The 24,271-nt window shown below is 40.9% G+C and overlaps 1 protein-coding gene across 1 annotated transcript in view; it reads left to right on the top strand.

Moving 5' to 3' along the window:
- Nucleotides 1-24,271, top strand: part of CDH8 (cadherin 8) — a 334,727-nt gene that overhangs the window by 163,422 nt on the left and 147,034 nt on the right. The window contains exon 5 of the mRNA XM_024551526.3: nt 23,617-23,784. Coding sequence (XP_024407294.1) covers nt 23,617-23,784 — 168 coding nt within the window. The remainder of the gene's footprint in view (nt 1-23,616; nt 23,785-24,271) is intronic.

The raw sequence follows: 24,271 nt of genomic DNA, 5'->3' as shown, positions 1-24,271 counted from the left end.
CTGGGAGGGCATGGCTTAGTTGGTTGGACCCTTGTCCAGTAGACTGGAGGGTTGCAGGTTCAATTCCCAGTCAAGGCACATGCCCATGTTGCAGTTTGGTCGCTGGTGGGGATGCATGTGAGAAGGCAGCCAATCAATGTTTCTCTCTCACATCGATATTTTTCTCTATCCTTCTTTCTCCCCCTTCCTCTCTCTCTAAAAACAATGAAAAAATGTCCTCAGGTGAGGGGGAAAAGAAAGAGGTCACGCCAAAGTCCTGGAACACTGGTGGCACTTTTGACCAGTGACAGGTGCAGAATAGGAGAAACTGAAGGCATTTCAGCCAGAACAAATCAAGGGATATGTGGTCAGAGGAAAAATAAATATTGGGGTGACATTGGGAAAATAGTCCTCACTTCCTGAATGATATCAGAATGTTTTACTCTAAGGTATTTTTTTCTGTGTAAAGTAAATGTAGGCTAGAATTTAGAAGCCCAAATTGCTTTATTAGTTTTCTGTATGACTTTGGATGAGTGCTGGCATCTCCTAGAACTCAGTCTGCAATCTTTAACAATGCTGCTAATAGCCCTGATCCATAGGGCTCAGTGGGTTGGGTCGTCCTGCAAACTGAAAGGTCAGCAGTTCCATTTCCTGTCAGGGAACATGCCTAAGTTGCAGGTTCGGTCCCCTGCCATGTATGAGAGGCAACCGATCGATATTTGTCTCTTGCATCAGTGTTTCTCTTTCTTTCTCCCTCCCATTCCCTCTCTCTAAAAATAAATAAATAAAATCATTAAAACAATAAAACACACTATAAAACCACTGATAATAAAATTGTTTCCAATCATTCGTGATACTGAAAAAAAGCACTCCATACTTTGATTTTGGTCTTCACAAATTAAGAATAACTTTAATATTATTTTTTCCATTTTTATTGTATCTAAGGAAACAAAGTGTGGTACCTTTGATAGGACATTTGTACTTAGAAAAACCCCAAGCTCTTTATTAATAGTAAATCAAAAAGTACTTCAGTGATATTAATTCTAAGACACCAGTATCTATTAAAACCCTTGGATTTGTAGTTGAAAGTTTGACTGAAAGGCAGGAGTGACATGGGGAGGAAGGGAGCTGGTTGACCAGTTGCCTGGGGCTGTTATATCACAGGAAATAAGGACTCTTTCTAAGTGTTGGTCAAAGCTGAGGTATCTCTACCCATTGCATGGATGACTCACTTATAAAACTCACAGAACACCCCAGGTCAGGCCCTCCCATGAAGTGGTGGCCACTGGTAGGGAAGAAGAAAAGATGGTATTTTCTGTAACATGTGGAGTCTCTTCCACGCCTCCTGGGAGAAGAACAGGTGTTCTCCCCAGAGAAGTCAGGCAGGAAGTGAATAGACAGCAGGATTTGGGAGGTGGCCAGACAGCACTTTTCTTACCATGGGGATGTCCTCCTAATGCACTCTTCAACCAATATCTGTCCTCTTTCCACGGTGTGGGGTGTAGATTTCTATAATTTGTGAGGAAAGAATGTAGATGGAGAGACCACACACACATTCAGAGCAACCAAGGGACAGAGAGAATATGAGTGTGTGAGTCTATGCTTTTTTTTAGATCAAAAGAGAATACAGAGAAAGACAGTTGCCTGTCTCATGTTCCTCCCATTTCAGGTAGAAGAAACACCAGTGGATCCTGAGTGAAACATCATAGGCAGTAACAATTACATGCCTGTGTCTTGGTGTTCTTATTGAATCCCATGCTGTGCAAAGTAGCTGTTTTGAAATATTTTATTAAAGATTAGGAGCATGAGGATCCTCGATCTTTAACAATATGGCCAAAGTCAGACAGCTGACAAAGTTCAGTATGTAGAACTCACAATACATATTTGTTGAACAGATGAAGGGGTGAATGAATTAATGAGTGAGTAAAAAGAATCTAAAGTGTGTAATTCCACATGGAACTATAATTAAACCTCACTGTGCTGTTGCATCCAAAGTAGATGATGATGATTGCAAAACTTAACTTGAAATATCTAATAGATCAATATTCTAATCAGTTCAATATGTACACATAGTGCCCCCCACAAGTGCTGTCCCTCCCCAGTTTTGCTGATGATCGGGTCCTCACATCCCCTGAGCGTGACAGCTGGCTGCTTGCACACACTGACTTAACAGTCACTTATTTCCCTGCTTGGAGTCTCTTGTGGGAGGTAAGGTGGGGTGAGTAAGTATTGTGTTCGCATTAATTGTTTTATGATTACTAAAAATAATCTCCTCACCCCACGCACATGAAATCATTAAGCATACTTGGGCAAGCGGAATGTAGCACCACTGTCATTTTACTTACACCTTTGAACAAATCATTTTTAAGCTCAGAGGGAGCCTGCAGTGCTGACCATAGCCGGGGTCGAAGGGATGCATTCTTAGAGAAACCGAGGCCTCTGGAAGTATGCGATGAATTAAAAGACTATGAACCACACAGGCTCCTGAACGTGTAGCAGCTGCTGTCACACCCGGGTGCTTTGGGATGGGTTTTCCTGGAAGGAAAAGAAGCAAATACTTACTCCCCAATGACACCTGTCCAACCTGAGCGGACCGGCTCAGTCACAAATTTTCCCCAGTTGCTATGCATCACGTCCAGGCAGGATTTACTTGCAATATCTATTTCTAGGCTGATACTTCTTCTCTCCTTTGATATATAACTTTGAGTTTCATCTGTACTCCTTCAAAGTGACTGGATGAAGAAGAACAAAGATGTATTGTCATTGATTTTATAGAGAAGGGTGGTTTATCTAAGAATATCAAAGATGTGCCAATAAATAAGAGGAGTAAATTTTTGACAACCCTTTATATACTCAAAAATTTACTCTCTCTTTCTCTCTCACACACACACACACACACTTTTGGTGTTTTTATTTAAGGATAGCAGCTTTTATCTGTATAGTTCCACCGTCTCCCCCATCCTTATGGCCTCAGTGTACCCTCCCAGAACTTGAGATTGCCTGAGGTTATATAGACCATAACACTGGTGCTCAGTACTTGTTTTTAGACATTGTGGTAAATGTGACTTTAGATAGATTTTCCAAAAAGAAAGATTATCTAACTTTTACAGGTTCTATTTCGGAAAACAGAGAGTGAATATCATCGCGTTGTCTGTGATGACATACACATAATTATGGAAGCTCAGAGGAGGGGGTTACTTAACACAGGACACCACTGTCCTTGAGGCAGAGGTAGGTCCCGTGCACAGAGTCCCAACCCACCGAGAGGCCGGTAGGAGGAATATACAAACACCCCATCTGTTTCCTTGAAAGTCAGATTCCACAGACATCTCTGTGAAATAATTTCTTCTAGCTAAAGCCTAAAATATTGTCATGTCTCTTCTTTAAAATGTGCTATTTTTTTAAAAGGAGTTTCAACTCTAAGTGCAGGGATCTTACCTAGTTCTCACCACGCACCCCAATGCCTAGCACTGTGCTGTCTTCTGATAGTCCAGAACCACATTATAAATGAACAAATAAACACGATTAGCTCAGAGATGAGCATGGTGAGAGTATGAGCTTCTTTAGAAGTAGTTAGGTGCCGACAACTTCAGATCCCACGGAATTTCGGATTTGAAAAATCGATGTCTTGAAGATGCTTAGAATACACCTTCAAGTTCTCGTCTCATATCCAACACGTATCAGCACTTGATCATCTGATTATTTGGGAATAGTAGCTATGGCATTACCGATAACAGACCAGGTACACAGGATGCTACATAAGAACATCGCACACCACAAATGCATGTTCTTTAGATCGGTGTCTCCTTCCAGAAGCAGTGACTTCTCACTCACCCCATTGGCACACTACTCTAGATATTATGAGTATATTCTGTTCGGAAAATCAAGGGAAGAAGGTACCACGCACTGATCACCTACGATGTGCCATTTCTTATCATTTCTTCGTGACCATGTAGGTAGGCGCTATGATCATCACTTTGCAGAAGGGAAATTAAAGCTCTGCACAAATTAATTACATTAAATTAAAGCTACTCAGGTAGTAAAAGTCAGAGCTGGTTTCTTGACCAGATTTGTCTGATTTCAAGCTCTCCTGCATTGGGCTTTCTATCTCCTGATAGAAAGGCTTAGGGAAAGTAAACAGAAATAGTGAGAAGTCAATGAGTCCAGAAAAAGAAGTAAAAGAAGAGGGAGTCTCTAAACATGTCAACGTCCTCCTTTAGATCCATGGTTATTTTCAGGTCAGGAAATAGATATTTACTGATCACTTCCACACTCAGGAATAAAATGATGCATAGGGTAGGCACGCCCTGACTTCATGGAGCTTCCAGAAGAAGTCGAGCGATGTCAGTGTAAATAATTTTATTATAAATGCATCACTTGTGTATATTTTCTTGTTTACTCTGTTCAAAGTGCCATTAAGAAAATATGTAAGGGAATGAAATAATTGATTTATTGTTGTTGTTATTTGAAGGATTGTGTTAAAAATTTGTAAAGGAAAGAGTTAAAATAACAATGTTCTTGAATAATAATTAGTTTAGATGAATGCAAATATGGGGGAGTCAGGAATATTGGATAAGGGGTCTAAAATACAGCTAAAGAGAGTAAATGCTCTCTAGAGAATCTGTTCTTCATTTCTCAAAACCTGGAAGACTTCCCACTTGGGGTAAAACCCAGATGCTTAAGAAATTTGAGTATAAGAACTGATCAGTATCCCCTTATAGTTAGAAAATTGTGTGGTTATAATATGGAAATAAATGGATATTTCTCCCCATACAGGTTTAATAAATATTTATAGAGTAAGTGGATTTATTGGACTCTTATGTGCCTGGTACTGTGCTCGGAGTGCGTGAAATAGCCGTAAGGTTGCAGTTCTCATAGGCAGGGACTTAGGAGCACGCAGCCATATAAGTAACACATTAAAAAAAATGATTTAAGAATCACTTTACAATTTGTGATTATGTGTAATTTCCCATTCAGAATCTTAAATGTGATTATTTTATTATAAGTTAGACTTTTTTATATGACCACGAGGAGCAGAAATGTGGAATTCAGTAAAGTAATGATTTCCGTGTGCGTGAGGTTAACAGCATTGAACTGGTTGGTAAATGTAAGCGTAGCCTTAATTACATAGATTTTTTATGTAGACATATCTGGAGAGTTTCTTTAAAAGTAGTTTCCATGAGTGGTAAAAATTTACTGCGTGTGATAGACTACTATTGAAACTTTCCTTTCCATCCCATTAACTTTAGTACTGTTGCCATGGTATTTATTATCGATCTTAAAAGCTACCTTTGCACTCTGACATCTGTGGATCTCTGCAAGCCAGGAATGGAGGCCGCCTAATTGTGCTATTTCATAACAAATACATTCAGAAGCTATACGTGAAAATAATAATGGCTATATTTACATGATGAAACTAAATGCAAGTCATTCTCAGCAAAGTATAAAGTAGCAACGCCAGACAAAAATAGTGGTAATAGAAAACAGTACTGCGGACCAGGCCTGGGACAATAAAACTAAACCATTTAGTAATTTGAAAGAGCTGCGAACAAACCTCATTGGTCCTCACTTCCTCCTTTGCAAATCCGGGTCAAGTAAACATCTAGTCCCATCTAGTTCTTATAGGATTAACTTTGCTCTGTCTGTGACTCCAGTCAGGTCACTTGAGTTTAGATGACTTGATATCAAAGTAGCACTCTTATTAATCATGTTCTATTAGCTTCACCAAGTCTACAATAGTCCCCACTTTTCTGCAGGGAATAGGTGCCCAAAACTGCGGAAAGTTTAACTTATAAATTAGGCACAGTAAGATATGAACATCAATAACTAATAATGAAATAGAATAGTCTAACAATATACTTTAATAAAAATTATGTCAATGGCTGTGAGGCCCTTAAAACAACCACTGTGATACCACACCAGCCGATCTAATAAGCAAAATGGCTACTAAGCTTCTAACGGGCAGGGAGCATCTCCAGCAACGGTGCGCTGGACAAAGGGCTAATTCACGTCCCGCAGGGAGTGAAGCAGGACGGCGTGAGACTTCCTCATGCCACTCTGGTGCACAGTTGAGAACGTACAATTGTTTGTTTCTAACATTTTTTATTTAATATTGTGGACCAGTGGTGACTGTCAGTAACTGAAAATGCAGAAAGGGAAGCCGTGGATAAGGGGAGACTACTGTATTTTCAAAACCTTCCTCTTACGTGGTAACTGAACACGATTGTTCATCACCAGGCAGTGAGAGAGTGTTTGGAAGGGTGGTGCCTGTTGAGGTTTTTATGTCACGCTGTGTATACATATCAGTAGTTATTCTACAGTAGTTAAGAGGAAATATCCCCCCCCATTGTGTTCCATTTCCTATTCATCTGGTGAACGAAATTGCAGTAATAAAATATTAGAATTGTCATCATGGATTCTGTTCTAAAATGGCAACACTTTCTATCACATTTGAAAATAGATATGTGGAAAAACAGGTTTAAAAACAGCATTTGTCTTATTTACATTTCATATGAACTCGAAAGTAACGTGCCTCCCACACACTGGCAGGCAGTTACTGAAGACTGTCATCAAAAGTAACTGAAAAGTGTCCCGAGAGCAAGGAAAAAGACAAACAGAAGCTCAGTGTCACATATAAACATTTATCTATAGCTAAGCCTCTGAATGGTCACCATGTTTCTGAGTGAAGGATCCAGCCGGGTGACAAGGTGGTTTACCGTTTCAGAGGAGACAGCACGGCATGGCCCCTGAAGGCCTGAAGGGGACAAAACTCTTCTATCACACAAAATTCTCTGCAGGGGTGTCCAGCCTTTCGGCATCTCTGGGCCGCCCTGGAAGAAGAATTGTCTTGGACCACGCGTTAAATACCCAAACACTAATGAAAACAAAAACATCTCATGATGTTTTAAGTAAATTTACGATTTTGTGTTGGGCTGCATTCCTAGCCATCCTGGGCTGCATGCGGCCCACAGGCCGCAGGTTGGACACCCCTGCTAGGATATGCCCATCACTAACATATTTCATATTCCCCAGGCCCTATTCTTATTCTAAGGATGGATGATCATAGCTACTTCCAGCGCTCTTTAAAGTTCAGATTCTGATAACATGCTTAGTGCGCTTGGTACATAATTTCCACTCGAGTACTTGAGTTCCTTAACCTGACAAAGTCAGGGTTTTCATTGAAGGGCATGAACCCAAATGCCACCCCCTCGAATCCTGTGTTTCTCATTACTGAGTCACACCAGCTGAAATTGTTGGTAACATAGATCACTGGCTTCAGAATGAATTTGGGTGGAAAATTGAGGTTTGTTCACATTTAATGCACACACACAAAAAACCGACCCTTATTATCTTGGTGGAGCAGCCGCTGACTGCAGGCCAGAAGGCCCAGCTGGATGCTCAGACCCCCGAGAGGGTGAGGGGGAAATGGCATTTTCAGGGCCAGCTCCCACCCCACCCCCGTTAGATCCTGGCTTCTGCATGTTTGCCGCACCGACTCCTGGCTGTCACGTTGACAAAGAATTGTCTTTCTCCGTGCTGACTGCCAACACTTGTGGCTGAGTCAGTCTGTCTCATTTTTCCATGCAACCATTTCAATATGTGTCAAGGTGCTGAAGTTTTACATGTGCAAATATTTACGTGAGAGTGAGAAGAGGCACAACAGTAATCTGATCCTGAGGTATTCAGCATGTTTCGCAGGCATAAGTTAATTACACCAGCGCGTTCCCTGGTAGGCAGAGCGGTGCTGCGCTGGCTCTTGAGCCTTCCTCGGCCAGAATGTTCCTTGTACAGATGGAGAAGTGGGGCGAGTCGGCTGTACTCACCCCTCCGCTCACCTTCAGAAGAGGTGTGCAGGTACTCCTTCCCTTGTATGTGTTTACTTTTACATCTGATCCCTCACAAGCTCACATAGGAAAAAAAGATAGTCATTCATACACTGAGTCACTGAAAAATATTAAAATGTACTGAGAACCTACTGTGCATCGGGTGCTGTTCTAGGGGCGGGGTAAACATTAGTGAACAAGCAAAATCAATGGTTTTTGTCTGTGCGTTGCTGCCAAGGATGCATGTGGGCAGGGACTTTGACAGCTGGGTAAGGAAGAAGAAGGTGCCAGTGAGGGTGGCTATTAACTTTGTAAAGGCTGGGCAGCGAAGCCTCACTAATAATTTCACATTTGAGCAGAGATATCACAGTGCTGTCCCACCATCCATGGTTTTTCTAGGATCCAGTAGGGTTGCGATTCTAAGTATGGGGCTGTCTTGTTACAACACGGAATCATGGGAACCACTTCTATCTCGTCTTACGGTATTTATTGTACCAAAGTGTTCCAGAGACTAGACGAGGGGTAAGTCCTGTCTTTGGGGAGTGAAAAAAGACTGGAGCAGGACCATTTTTATAGTAATGAAGATGTTTAAAGCCTTAGAGAAAAATTTTGACAGAGAGGGGCAGGCCAGTTAGATGCCGATGTAAGAACAAAAGCGTATACAAAAAACGAATTCGGCGGGGTACGTGTTAGGATAGAGTGATAGACACTGAACGCAGGGTTCAAGGTCGGAGCGATGGGCTTTCATGTTGGCGGGCAGTTGCTCACACCTGCCTCGTCTTCCGATCGTGAACTATCCCACACCAGAGAACTGTGCCTCATTTGTCTTTACATCTTCAACCGTTAGTACAGTGCCTGTGTCATTAGCAGCGCTCTCTCAGCGGTCACCGATTTAAATGGCATTTTTCCCATTTTGCAAAAATGAGAAATGGAAGATGGCAGGAGATGGAGGCATGGATTCTTTTCTCCTGTCCTGCTGTGATAAGAAATTAGAGTTAAATTTAAAATATTTTGACAAAGTTAGCATAAGTATGAAAGACCACAAAGGGTGAAAGGAGGATTTTATTTATTGTTTCCTGATTTTCTCACATAAGGATTCTTTGAATATTAAGTTTACTTACAGCAGAAATGGACCCCTGGAATTCCTTCATGAAAACAGGTCATTTGCAGACATGGAAATAGGGAGGGTTATGAAATTTTATTTGCCCCTAAATATATAAAACAACAACAACAATTTCATATTTGGGAATAGGAAATGATCAGGCAAGTAGCTATTGAAATAATGGCTGATAGGTTCAGAATGACTCACAGCATCCCCTGACAGCTGGAGCCCTTTGGGGCTATCACTTAGTAACAATTCCTTGGGGGGGGGGGGAGAAAATGAAACATCTTAGTAATTTTCAATACGGTATGCCTTATCTATTACATAGTATATTTTGATTTGTTCTACAGGTTTTCAGCAAATGCATGTTTTCCACAAGGTTGGATGAGAAAGCACACTGTGGCTTCCATACGTGCTTACCTAGAGAAATGTTGAAGTTGGAGTTTAAAAATTCTGAATTCCAACAGAGGTGCTAGTACTGTGACCCCGAATGAGTCATTTGTGAAAGAGTAGGAAAAATACGTCTTCTAGGCCATTTCATACACATTTCCCTAATTTAACACTTTGCTCACCTAAGAATAAAATGTTTATGTTCTTCCTGTAATGCAGCAAAATCATGATGAGAGCAGACAAGTGACTTTTCTGAAGTTCCCCAAAACCTAAATGTCAGATTTGAAAGTAAATGTATTCTTTTGTTCTAGTCCAAAATGTTTTCTCTGATTCACATAATTTCCCTTAAATATGTAGCGCTCGTGTGCCCATGCAGCGGTTACTTCCAGGCATGGAATTTTATTCAGCATTTCACTGCATAAAATGACATGTGCACGCGGTGACTGCAACTTTCTCAGATCCAACAGCTTGCATCCTTTGTATTGTGACAAGGTCAAAAACAGACAAACATACCAACCTCTGGTTCTATCATTGTCATGAGCAACTGAGAGTTTGAAGGAATCAGTCTTTCGACTATCGTGGGTACCTCTGCCGCAGAGAATCTTATGCAGCCCTTTCAACCAAGGCTAATAATGCTTAGCAGACAAGAGGCAATCAGTGAGTGGCCATGAGATTGCATTGGAGGAAGCAGACGCGTAGAGAAGGTAGAACTTCAACATCCATTCATTCATATTTGGAACTCACCCACCAAATAGACATTCCCAAACATGTATCTTCACTTACATCTGTTGGAACGAAGACATTAAAAAGAAGTATACCACAGAGTAAAAGCAGGAGAGAATGGGGCATGAGAAGAAGTTGATCAGAATCAGGAAAAAGAAATAGAAAGGAGGGGTTGTATAATTGTTAAAAATCCAGAGCAGGAAAGGAAAGATATCCTTACTTGTTACAGTTTTAAATTTTAATACAGAGAATGAAAATCATAAGCTACTTGATGTAATTGAAGAAACCGAGCTCTAATATATTTTGACAACTGTCACGAAGGGAACAATAAATCTATAAAAATCTGCTCTTCCCTAACCCTCTGTATGTTAACTCTCTATTAACTAGAACAACTTCCTCCCGTTCCCTTCCCTTCCAATGAGTTTGCCTCTGGCTTGCCTCCTAGGAAGGTCAGCAGGCCTCTTGTTTACACAAGTGTAATTATCTCTTTCCCGGAGGGACCTAGAGATCCAGTCCCCTGTGCCTGCCTCTCTGTTATGGGGCATAAGCATATCTGGATTTCAACATTCGCAGTGGCCTATGCTAATCATAGTTAAACTTGGCCGGTGCACACGAAAACCATTGATAATGAACAACCCTCGCTGGTGACGTATTTCTATGTCATTTTTATTTATATATTTATTTATAGGCTCATTTTTATTTTTATTTTTTTCTGCAAAGTAAGTAAGAATCATTCCCTCAGGTTTACCAATGAAAAAACTGGAACCCAGAAGTTTGCCAATGGGGTGTGGCAAACATCCCCCACCCCCCCACCCCCCCCGCCCCCCCGCACTGTATCCTTAGTTCCCGACGCCATGTTTGATATATAGCAGGTCCTCAACAAACATTTGTGGAGTGACAGATTTATTCCTTGTCAGTTATTTTGTGACACGGCTTCTTATTCTGCATAAAATAGAGCCCAGGGCATTTTGTGCCCCCTGACCTCTTTGGTCCACAAAGGGGAGCATTGATTGTGTGGGTATAAATAACTTAGGGTGGGAAAAATTTTTTTTTTAATAAAAAGGAATGAGGAAAGCTAAAACCTGTGAGGATGGGCAAGACTGGAAAAGAGAGGCAACTATCATACCACGGAACGGCAGCTGATGGTATTTCTTGCACAGACCCTGATATGATTAAGAAGGAATCACACAGACACTTTGTTTGAGAAGTGGCATGAGGAAAAGAGGAGGAGGATTCTGTTTTAAGAGATACTGTGAAGGAAAGGAGAAAACTCACTGTGCTGGGAAGAAAGACAGCCTGCGGTCCCAAAGGAGAATATATGGTGATTTCAAAAGCAGAACTTGAAGAAGGCAACGAAGAGGTCAAGGAGGGGATTGGATTGAATGGCACAAAAGGAATGATGAGGAGGTTATCTAGGGATAGTGGGGAGATCTGTGCCCCTTGAATTATTGGGGATGAATCACGTTGTCAGAATTGTGAGTGCTTCTCATACGTAACTTTCAATACTTGAATGTTTTTCACTTTTGTACGTCTCAGTGTTTTATAAACACCTTTGGCTGATAAGGACAAAATGCAGTGGGAGTGTGGTAGTGGCAGGAAACCAGAATATGGTTAAGCCCAGTCTGGTTGCGGATCCTGACTTAGAAGGGAGCTGGGGCCAGTTCTCAGCACATGTTTGATACTTGTTGTGGCAGCTAATTAAAGGAAGACCCACCCCTTCTTGGCCAAAGCCCTCGCTGAAGTAGATGTGCCCTCTGACTGGTGTTAAAGCCATTGGAAGGAAAGAGTTGCCCCTCGTCTCTGAGCCTTGGACTGTGATTTTATGAATGGGAACCTCGCCCAGCCACACCTACAAATTATGCAGTGATCATTGGTTGCTGAATATGCAATGACCCATGGGGCAAAGGCATAATTTAGTAGCCAGAAATTTCTCTAAGAATTGGAGGTTAAGGATTTAGTTAATTGGGAAAATCTTATTGGCAAAGACAGTCTCTTTGCCAGGATCTCACTCTCCGCATTTTATAGATATTTGAAATCAGGGTAAGTGGGTGGGTCAGTGGGGATTTCTTGAGTGATGTACTGAGTTGGTTTGTCTCTCTGGGTTAGAGACAAACTCAAAGAAGAACAGCAATGGCTACCATTTGAAGCTAACGGGCAAACCTACCAAGCAGAGTACTGTGAAGTCAGTGATTCGTGATCATCTGGAACCTCCAAGGTGTAGTGGGAGAGACCAGCCGGTGAAATGGGAAATGCTAAGAAGAGCGTGAGGTCTATCACTGCCTCAACCACAGTGAAGCTCTCAATATAAATCATTTAACCAGAACCACAAAAGTTCCTATTTCTGTACCATTTAGCAGGAACTGTAGTTGTTACCTATCTGGATGGCTGTGGCACACACAGATGAGATGAGAGCAATAATAAGTATAATAGCGAGGCAGGTGAGTGCCTACTTTGTGCCAGACACCACACGAAGCACCTTACATGCATGTAGACTCTGTACTTGTCTAGAGCCTGGCGCAAGGAAGGTTCTGCAAGAGCATTCGTGTTTTTATTGGGATTGAACTTCACCATCACCCGGCAATAGTACGGTATCAGTGGTAGTTATAGTCTTAGTAATAGTCATCAACTGATTACTATTTTATTACTGGCTGAATAGTAACATAATATGCATTATTAATAGATGTTAATAAATACCACAAATAATATGCATTATCTTTCTTAATAATCATCTTAAAAACAAAAAACGAGAACTATTTTGAGGTAAACACTATCTCCATGTAGCAGAAGAGAAAAGAAAACCATGTCTCAAAGACATTAAAGAATTGGCCCAGGTTAATGATAACACTCGGAAATGAAAGGGCCAGAAATCAAACCCATTGTGTGATAACAAATCTCAGGCTCCCAACACGCCACATGCTACTTGTCTGTATTGGCAGGCTGCGGTCAACAGGACATGACGTGTCTGACCAAGATCTAGGGCCAGCAAGTTCCAATGGGGCAAGAGAGGAATCGGGGCCACTCTAGCATTGCGGGATAACATCGCTTCACTTAAAATCTGAGTCTCTATTATGCACTGTGGACAATGTTACGTGCTTTGTCATGTAATGAGAGGTAGGTGTTAAAACCTCTGTTAGACAGATGAGGAGATGGAGATTCTAAGAGTTGAAAAGAGTTGTTTAACGTCATTTGGATTCAGGTCTCAATACCATGGGTGGCTGCAAAACCTGTGTGTTAGCTTCTCTACATCCCTGCCATTCTCCTTCACCTAAGTTCTGAATTGCTGGGAGAAAGCATCCAATTTTTAACGACTTTCACTTTGCTTCTTTAAACCACCCACATTTATTATAAGTGTAATTAGTTATTGGAATTATGGCTTAAGGAGAGAATGGAGCCATCATGTGCTTCACAGAAATAATTCCACTTGATTGAGGATCATCAGTTCTGAATAGGAATAATTGCAAGGATTTCAATGTAACGAGAAATTGGTAGTTTGAGGAGCATCAGTTATTGGCTAGTCGTGTGTTGATGCTGGGAATGGGGGCCTGTGCAGAATTGCTTAATAGGGGACTCCAGGAGCTACAGAAGAGACGGTGTATACAATGAAGTCATTATTACGCAGTGTGTGTAAAGCTCTGGAGACAGGGCATCATTGTCAATTCACTTACAACTATTTCCGACGTCATTCCCTGTGGATGTGGATACCCACATCCCTGTGATCCACATGGGTGAGGAAGAAGTCATAGCCATTTAGTCAAAGAATACACTGCATTACGAGACAGGAAGTTCACATGTAAAGAAGCCAGTTCATACACGCTGAGATACCTGCTAGAGCCTCATGGTCAAGTGTGAAGCTTTGAAGCCTATGGTTCTCAAGCAATAGTTTTCAAACACAAATGGGGAGGGTCATGTAGAGTTAAATATATATAAAATCTAGGAGAAAGAAGGCATGTCTGTCAAACAGACTCATGTTAAGATGCTGGGATAGTATAGGAGGGGATTGTTGGAAAAATACGCTACTAAAGGGAGTAGATTATTTCAAGAACATGTATATCTAAGATCCTGAAGGTGCAGATTTGCAACCTTGCTCAGCACAGCCTGTGTGGCATTGCCCAAGACCTTTCTCATTGCTGGACCAGATCCCAAAGCCCCACTACTCATCTAATAACACATTGTCAGCTAACTAATTTTACCTATAAATGTTTTAGGAGAAATGTGGACATCTTCTCTGTATATATGACAAGAGAAATAACTAATAAGAGAACTTGAAAAATAACAAGTAACACGAGGGCATCACTGGTAAAGCGTGGAGATGAAAACAATTGTTTGTCATAAATTCACCCTCAATTAATTAAATTCATGAAATGTTATTAGGATACTCAGCTCATCAGCATTACCCTTTTGTTTGAGTAATCCTGAGATTATCGGAAATATTAGAACACCACACTGTGAATTTATACGGAGGCATTTAGTAAATACCTCAAGTGTCAGGTATGAAATGGAAGAAATGTCTAGAGAACCAAAGAGAACCCCTGGGTTCTTCAATCTACAAAGCGTACGCACCTCATGGGCATTCATCAAGGTGTTATGCCCTTCTTCGGGAAAACTGGCATGACCTTAACATGTGACTCTTGAGATGCTACGTACTAGCCCCTGGGCATTTCTTGAGCCTTGAAGGCTGCAAGACTTAGGTTCATATCATGACACCCTCCTCCCCACTTCCTGGCTCTTTTATGTTGTAATTGTATCTGAACATCTCTGGTCCCCATAGACATGACAGTTATTAACCTTTATCAAAGTGTTTGCGGACTCCAGTGCTGAGTCCCCAAAACAGTTAAGGAAAACTGTATTAGCATTCTTTTCTGCCTTTCTTTTCTTCCTCACTCTCTCCTACCTTCTTTCTTTTCTTTGTGTTATTTTCTTCTCTCCTGTATTGGTTGAGGACTGGTTACGTGCCAGAGATTGTGTTTGGTTCTGGGCATCCAGGGATGAATGAGACACGGTTCCTGTCCACAGTAATGGACTCCCAGGACAGGTTGAAATCACAGGGGAAGTGGTGAAATGGAGAAAGGACATAACAGCAAATGGCACGAGGCTGTTTCTACCAAGGCACAATAGAAGGAAAGGAAGAGGGTAATTGGTTCTACCTAAGAGGGCCTCTTGGCCTCCAAAACGTCGGATTTAGACCTGAAAACAGGAAGGGGGTCTAAGAGGCCCCGTGAAAGCCACAGGCGGTCTAGGCAGTGTTATCCACACAAAGTTGTGGAGGCACCAAAGTGCAAGGAAAGTCCAAAGAAAGGTAAGTATTTTGTTGTGGTGGGCGTTTAGTGTATATATAAATACCAAGTCAGCATGGCGCACATCTGAAACTAACACCATGCTATATGTCCATTCTATCTCAACTTTTTAGAAGCCGTATGTTGCACACAATGTTATAGTAAAGAATGAGTTTGGGCACACATTATGCAAAAAAACAATTTTTGTTACCTGGAAATCCCTACAGAGGCCTACCATTCCCCTGCCCTGACCTGAGGTCAGTTTTTATTGCTTTTCGAGTGCGGGGGAGAGGGAGTGAGAAAGAGAAAAATAAATGGGAGAGAGAAGCATCCATCGGTTGCCTTCTCACATGCCCCCCATCTGGAGATTGAACCCGCAGCCTGGGTGCGTGCCCTGCCGGAATCAAACCCGGAACTTTTGCTTTGTGGGGGAGCACTTCACCCGCCTGCGCCGCGCCGGCCAGGGCTGCAGGCCGCCGTTTCGCCATTGGTGCGGAACGTTCACATCTTGCAGAATCACTGAACAGAAACTTTGTTACTGATGTTTTGAATAAGTTTATTTGATTATTATTATACAGAATCGATACCTAAACTTTATTTACATAAGTATGGATAAATAGGTATATATTTATAAAAAGTGAATACAAAGTTATGTATAAATATGTATCTGATGAGTGTATATCTCTATACACATATATGTATGTACCTGTACGTGTGTATAAACATAAATACAAAAATATGCCTATATTTACATATATATCACTGTGTAGAGACCTCTATCCATGTATGATACTATCTGTGTATGTATAAAGTACTACATTTGGCTTTTTACCTCACATGTAATACTACCAAAGTGAAACTCTTGTTGAGCAATTAATAACATTTCACCCATGAGACTGGTGAGCCTCAGTGAGGCTCAGTGACCCGCCCACGATCACGTGGCTGGAAATACACCTACGAAGTGAGCTCTCGTCTACCCAAGCCCAGAGCCACTTTCTAACAGGCAGAGCTGGTGCTTTTCATCACAGAGTCCCGGGAAGTTTGGGGGGGGGCGTGTTAGGGGGTGGGGGTGGGGGGACCTCCAATTCCTTTACAAAACACGTCACATTATCTTTACATATATTCTTTGCCACATTTTTATAGGCGCATTATAATATAAAATAATCACAACAGACAGTATTGGAAAATAAAATTTAGAAATTATCAGCATTGTGTGTTGCTAGAGAAATTTCTTACGTAATTTTAAACATCTCCTTAACATTGTACACCTTAGATCTATATACCCATAACCACTAATGTACTGTTCGCCTGTTGGTACATACTTAAATCAGTTGCCTTTTAACAATATCATGCAAAAAAGATGTGAGCACAATCTAAAAAAGTGAGAAGGGGAAATGTATAATTTTCTTCAAATAAGTTCTTAGTTTTTTTAAAATACCAAGTCAAAGTATATAAATAAGCCTTTGACTACTGATATATTTAACCCATTAGTTTTCTAATTACATTATTATATTTTACAGAAGAGCCAGAAAGAGATGAGAAATTTAGTTTCTCCAAATGCTGTCCATTCTATCACCCGTCTGTATCCGTCTATCTGTCTATCCGTGTGTCTGTCATCAATCATCACCCATCTATGCAGCTCACAGGTCTAGTCACAAAGAAAGGGAAATGCAGGAGCTTTTGCACCCTGTGGAAGCTGAACAGTTTTCTAATACGTCACTTTTTCCTTTGTGATGTATTTGCACAGGTTTGGCATGATTGAAGTTATTATATTGAAGGTATTATTCAGTGATTAGGCGGGCATGTGTTGAAGCACCTCTGGGTATATATCTTTTACCCCTGACAACTGGTAGAGATCCCCCAGTTAGCAGAAACCGAGGGTGCAGTATAGGACCTTCGCGAACGACATCGCTAGTGGATTTGTGCCACTTAATCTTATCAACAAAAGATCCCCTTTGGCAGACATTAAGATAATAATTGCACGTTAAAATGGCAAGAATTTGGGGAATGACAAAGCTGGAGGTTTCACAACCAGGATAATGTGCGCAACGAGTCTCATTCAAAAGAGGGGTCTAGCCCAGCATTTTATATCAACTGCAATCTTAGAGCAGCACAATCGGGGGGACCCACCAGAAATGAATGACGGTAATCAGCCTTCAGAATGACAAAGGCGTTAATCAGTGTCTCCTTGCCTTTCTCATGAAGGCTCTTGATCTGGTGATAGCATGGAAATGATACAAAGAATCTCTGTGATGGATATAAAGTGCTTCTCCAGGGATGACACCAAAGACAATGGGAAGGGAACAGAATACACACACAAGTTGTAGATTTGGGGGATGTCTGAGACTGAGTTCTAATCAGAGGTACTCTCTGAATGATGAGACATGAGGAGAAGCTGCTTGGCACTCTGGGATTTAAAATCTTAAACTGCTGCATTAGAGAAATCTCCATTTGATTGAGTCAATGGAAGACAAAACGATATCTTTTACATATGGGAGAACGAATCACCAGAAATATGTGAGAAAACTCGTTTCTCAAAATGCAGATTATTATTCTATCACTTATCTATCTATCTATCTATCTATCTATCTATCTATCTATCGATCGATCGATCTATCTATCTTCTATCATTAATCATCACCCATATAGCTAATTCCTAGGTCTAGTCACAGTTAATCTATTCCCTGTAGGGTAGTGGTTGTCAGTTCCAGAGCTAGATGGTTCCCCCTTTCCTGTCTTAATCCCCCCACCAGGGTTCACCTCAATTCCCATACCTTCCCATCCCTGCTCCCCAATGCCAGTTTCCATTGAATTAAACTCATGAAGAATGGACTGTTCTTATTAGTTGCTTTTTCTGATTAGATTTTCAAAATGAAGTTCCAGGGAAACTCTTCTAAAATGTATGTGTTTACATTTCTTTTTTGAATCGACCCTGCAGTTAATGCTATTGAGAATCCAGCAGGACAAGCTTATCCTCCTGAACGCCAATTGTGTTATTATGGTTTTTTTTTTTCCTTCTCATCAGATGAGAGCCTCCCATTTACAAGGAAAAAAGTGTATCGTAAGGACGTCCTGTGATTTACCCAAGGGTAACTAGTGAAGGGGTGTAAGGCTACAACAGTTGCTGAGTTGGGAAGGTGCAAAAGTCAGAGATAACAGATGTGATATTTTTTCAGTGGAGCAACTCCAAGCCATCTCCTGAAATTTCCATGAGAAAGAAATACATCGGTTTTCATTTCAGTGAGGTTATTTAGCAAACGCTTACATGAGGGAGTTTTACGCACGGCCCCAGAAGAGAGAATGTTCTTATACTTCATACCATGAACTGAAACCTGGAATTTGTTGCCAAGTTGGTGTAATGGGAGTTTCAACGCGATGCTTAAGCTTCTGAGCACATGGCTGGGCATTGAGAATGTGTGACTGTAAGCATGTGGGGAGGCATGGGTACCACTTCTGCTTGACCGTGACTGTGAACACAGGGGACACAATGCACATCGTGGGCAATGGGAAGCTGTTGAAAATTAGCACTGTTGCAAGGTATTTTATATTTGTTTACTCTGGAAAAGGGCTTAGGGAGCTCCTATCAGCCTTTTAAAAATCAAAGTAGAAAATGGATAAAAATGCCACTTCATTGAGCATTTTAGCAAACTTTTTTTGTATTCATGGGTCCATTTTTTGATTTCTCAAGCCTGACGGGAAAAACAGCCTTATTCCTATATTTTCTGCTCTGTGTTGGCTGGTATTTAACACCAAACAATGTATTTTTCTTTTAATTACAGACGTTCTCTCATCTACAAAAGAAACCGCCTGGAGCTCCTAGTGCTTGGGGAATTTGTGAGCCAAAGGAAATAATTTAGGGAGAAGTAAAAGGAAGTTTTCAGGCAGTTTTTAAACTTAGAGTTTAGAAGCTTATCAATATCTTGCAATGTTTACGCAAGTGGATTGGTCTGTCTTTTGAATAGGGATAAAAAAAAAAGTTAAGTAACATGTATAAATAAGCCCTAACCCAATGGAAAAAAAATAGGCCTAAGAGCATTTGTTGTGTGTGTATATGAGTGTGTGTTTTTTCTATCTTGCCTTTACAGCCACAAAGTAGCAGGAAAATGTTCCAGAAATTCTGTCTTGGATTTTCTGATGAGTTACTGCTAGTTGTAAGGTTGAAGCTAGAGGCAGGGGGCTCAGACAAAGCAAGAACTGTTCATTACAGTTTGTACCGAAGCCAATGAAGCATGCTGCATGCCCTAAGGAACCTTGGAGCAGCTCCCTGCTTGCCTTAGAGATCAGGAAACCTACTCCCAATGGTGTATAAGAAAAGAGGAAGTGCGAAGACTCCCAGATGCGCAGCTTCCCAGCTGGGTCATTTTGAGTAACTAACTTCAGTGAATAGGAATTGTTCTCATTTTTACAGCTAAGGAAACAAATTCGTGCCCTGCTAATCCCAAGGAGTGGTCCTTTGGACAGTCCTATGCTGTTCATTGAAGTACTTTTGATCAGCAGATGTCTGTGGATGAATGGTGTGCTGGAGCCATGTTTGACACTTGGATAAAGGACCAGTATCCTAACAATAGCTTGTAGGATTCTGGCAGGAATGGAGATATTGAGGAGAGTTTAAGGAACTATTGACCGTGGCGTGGCCAGGTTAAGAGAGATCACCAAGGGATGGTGAAACACCCCAAGCTAGTAAGGGAAGTACCACCATCATCCCTAGGCTTGAAGGAGCAGGGGAAGGAGGCAGCTATTGGACTCTGGAGTTTGGCTCTGGCAGTATCCCAGACAACAACTGCAGAGAGTCCAAACATGAGATTGAGGTATTTGGGGGGTGGGGTGTAGAACCTCATCCTACTCCATTTTCACATTTCCTAAGGCAGTGATTTCCAACCTTTGTCATCTCATGGCATATATAAATTAATTACTGAAATTCTGCTGACCTGACCAAAACTAGGTGTCATTTTGAATTATAAAATAATAATAATAAAAGTAATTGCCTACCCTTTTTGCTCCAAAGTGACTTCCTACAACTCAGGTGCCCATACTTGTGTATAAAGATTTCTAGTACTGAGAGTTAAGCAATCAGATGCAAACTTATTATGCAATGTGACCGAAAAGATGCAACTCCATTATATGACGTATATGTTTATGGTTCAAGGTGGGGCATTGGCGCCAGAAGGCTACTGTTGCGTTCACTGTTGTCACTTTTTTATTTGACAATCTCAGGGAAAAGAGGTTAGCACCACCCCAGACTAAATAGTCAGGTATTGCATGTTTTAAAAATTCTCAGCTCCACACCAGTTGAAAATTGCTGTCCTAGGCTCATGTGTGTTGGTTGAGTCTAACACAAAGCCAGAAAGTAAGCAAGGTAACTGAGGCAGTCTGTAAAGTGCGCTCTCCCATGCCAAGAGGAGGTAAGGAATGCTGGAGAATGAGTCTGGAGAAGCCACTGGAAAACACCCAGCACTCTACCTACCATCCAAATAAGCACTCAGTAGATTCTGTTTGGGAAGGCAAAGGGGGAGGGAAACAGCGTGGCTGGGTAACTACTGTGTGCGAAGGCCTTTTCATGAATTATCTCACCTAGTCTTCGAATGCCCGACAAGAGGCTGGCTATTATCTCCATTCAACAGGATATAGTATTGCCTCCTGGTGGGTTTAGTAATTTGTCCACGATCACAAAGCTAGTAAGTGTGAGAATACTATAAAAAAACCAAAGTCGCTGGACTTCACATAAGGAACCTCTTGTAAAAGGACTCAAACGTGTCAACAGATATGCATCTTAGGTAGTAAGAAGCTGCATACCTCAACGGTGCATGGCGTGAACATTGCTGTAATAGATGCAGACCCATGGAGCAGGCTCATCATGTCCCGTTGGAACAAATAGCGCCATCACGATGCCTCACTCTTATTCTGATATAACTCATAAACACTAACCCAACTATGCTATTTTCATCCAAGCCTCAAAACTGTTTTAATTCCTAGTGCCTGAGAGACACCGCATTTGTTCTTTAATTCTCACTCATGATATATTATAAACGTGATGAGAGTAATACATGCCAGTCTTCTCAGACTGAGAGCATCGTAAGTGTTGTCCTAATGAACTCACCTGAGAGGACTCGAGTGTAGACCTGAACCCAATTTCTTTGGAAAAATTGTTGCTGCTTTCGTTGAGAAATGATGTCAGTTTCCTCTGATTATTAGAAGCTCCATGTCAAATTTCAAAGCCCCATGGGTGGCTTTAGTTCACAAAGACCTAAACTTTGTAAGCACTCATGTAACTGTCAGGGGAATAAAGCAAATGTCTAATCCTTTCTCCTGGAATTGGGCTCATAATGAAGATACGCTGAGTTACGAAAATATGTATCCATGGCAGAGCTGACATATTGGTACCTCATCATAATAATAACTAGGTTTTGTGGTTGTTTTTGTTGCTACTTTTTGCTCATGTTTATTTTCCCCTCAACAGTGTCTCACAGTGATGCAAGTCTGAGTGATTGCTGTATGTCTTTTTTTCTTTCTGTTTTTGTTTATAACCGTGTAAGTGTGATGTATTGAGTTATATTATAATATAATCAAATCCTTAAACAAACATTTGTAATGAAAGATGTTATGATGTTACCATCAATGTTTTCAAATAAGCATGGATGTTGAATTGAATGCTCCCTGAATGGGAAGCTCTGATATAAAAGTCGTGTCAAGGTCTAATAAAGTGCACAGGAACTCACAGCGCTTTGCAGAGCCTGCCCATTGACTGGCTGGATTAGATTTCCCTGGGCACTCTTGAGCTTCGCCTGCTACTGAAACGATTCAGGGACTTGAACTCTTCACATACCTTTTACAGACAGCTGATTTAATTATAGTATATGTGTCCCCTACCCCCAAAACAGAGTTACAGCTTCAGAAGTGGCCGAGAGCGTGGCTCATCTTCAGTTTGAATTGGGCATCTGTGGGGTGCCTGGGTTAGAAGTAAGGGGGAATTATGTTTAATCAGGACAGTTTTCTTTCACCTGGGCCAGAGATATAACACACATCCTACCATAGGAACATACTAGGCTAGTCACGATAATTTTTTTATGGGGTTTAAGCAATGTGGGGAGGGGCATCTTAAGACAGAGTTAAGTAAAAATGTAGGACACAAAGAAATCTAGTATCATTATAAGATATCTGATTATTCTTTGAAATGAAAAAATGGAAATCACTGCAATATCTATGAATATGGGACTAAGTTACTCATAGTGCATTCATGAATGAACAATGATGTACCTGTAAGAGGTAATGAGTTGGGCCTCTGTGTGCTAACAAGAACATATCTCAGACAGCTCCACTGTGCGAACAAAGTCCCAGAACAATGCCTACACCACAACCATCTTTGTGGTAAAGTGTTTATATGCACATATGCACATTTGTATGCATATTCAAGTAATAGCTTTAGAATTATACACATGTTAGCAATATTTATCCATGAAAAAAATATAAGGGCAAGAAAGGACTAAGTACAGACTTTCCAAATAAGGTCAGAATCTCTGCACATTTTGAATCTTTAACAAGAAAATTAAATGACTAGTACAACCCACAAAAAGGCAGAGAGATAAAACCCCGAAAATGCATCAGAAGAAAAAACACTGGCATTTTAGCACTGATGATTTTATGTTATTTTATATGATTTGATATTTTGCCCTGTTTTCCTTTTTCTATATCTTTCTATTTTGTCAGGTATTTATTTATTTTACAATAGAGAAAGTATAAGTAGGCAATTAAAATATAAATGCAATTGAACAGTGCCTTAGGATTTAGACCCTGGACTACAGCAATTCTGATTGGTGTTTTATTCATCTGAGTTGATTCTAATATTGCATTTACTTCTTTTATCTCTAATGTAAATGTGAGCTTCAGAATAATTTATCTTTGACCTCAGAGCCTTCAAGCTATTTGTGTATTTACTCCTCTCCTAGGGGAATTGGAGTCTGTGAGAAATCGTAGGATTCTTTCACTTCTGGGATTTTCCAGGGTAGATGAGGCTGTGTAATGATTTATTCTTTAATTTGGTAGGCAAGCGTGTGCCACAAAGCTTACTTTCAAAGGTCTATGTTTGCAAGTGCTTAAAAACATTATAAAATGGGTTTTTGCAAGTTATCTACTGCTGTCTATGACTACAACCTTTCTTACTGTTGGCTTCACAAATGTACACCAGTTAAGTGTCAAAAAACCCCAAACAAACACAATTATCTGAGTGGGTACTTGTATGGATGTATATGTGCGTATGTGTGGGATTCACATATTTATTTCTGAGTGAGCTCTCTGTCTGAAAGTCATTCTCCCGTTTATCTCCCATCAGCAATTATAAAAACTGCCCTTCCCAACATGGACAGAGAAGCCAAGGAGGAGTACGTGGTCGTCATCCAAGCCAAAGATATGGGCGGACACTCCGGGGGCCTGTCGGGGACCACGACGCTAACAGTGACCCTCACTGATGTCAATGACAACCCTCCAAAATTTGCCCAGAGTAAGTGAATTTCCGGCACTGCATGAGAACCTAAATATGATGTTTTCATTTGACTTTATATTCTAATTTTCAGCAACCTCCACAAAGCCAGGTACAACCATTGAGTACTTACTACACTCAAGGGATGACAATTCATATAAGTACATGAAACAACCAACTCTCCTGTTATTTGGTACTGCACGCATCCTCATTTTTACAGATTTGGAAGAAGTTGAAAGAAAATTTCCGAAGATCAAGCGTGTGGTTGAGTCGTGGAACTGAGGATTAGAACTGGCGTGTATGACGACCACATGGGTGCTTATTTCTCTCTTCATGGTACTTTCCATTAATAATATTCAAGAGAATGATGGAAACACACCTGAGATATTATTCTATCAATAGCCTCACTTGTTGTATAAAATAAACTAAATCTCTAGCGTCTGAGGTGGAAAAGGCAGATATGGAGTACATTTGCTGCAGAATAAATACTTTCTCTCAGCTGCGGAGA

This window comes from Desmodus rotundus, chromosome 12 (assembly GCF_022682495.2).
Source record: "Desmodus rotundus isolate HL8 chromosome 12, HLdesRot8A.1, whole genome shotgun sequence".
Taxonomy (NCBI): domain Eukaryota; kingdom Metazoa; phylum Chordata; class Mammalia; order Chiroptera; family Phyllostomidae; genus Desmodus; species Desmodus rotundus.
The sequence above is the reverse complement of the archived record's forward strand: the minus strand, read 5'-3'. Positions and strand labels throughout refer to the sequence as shown.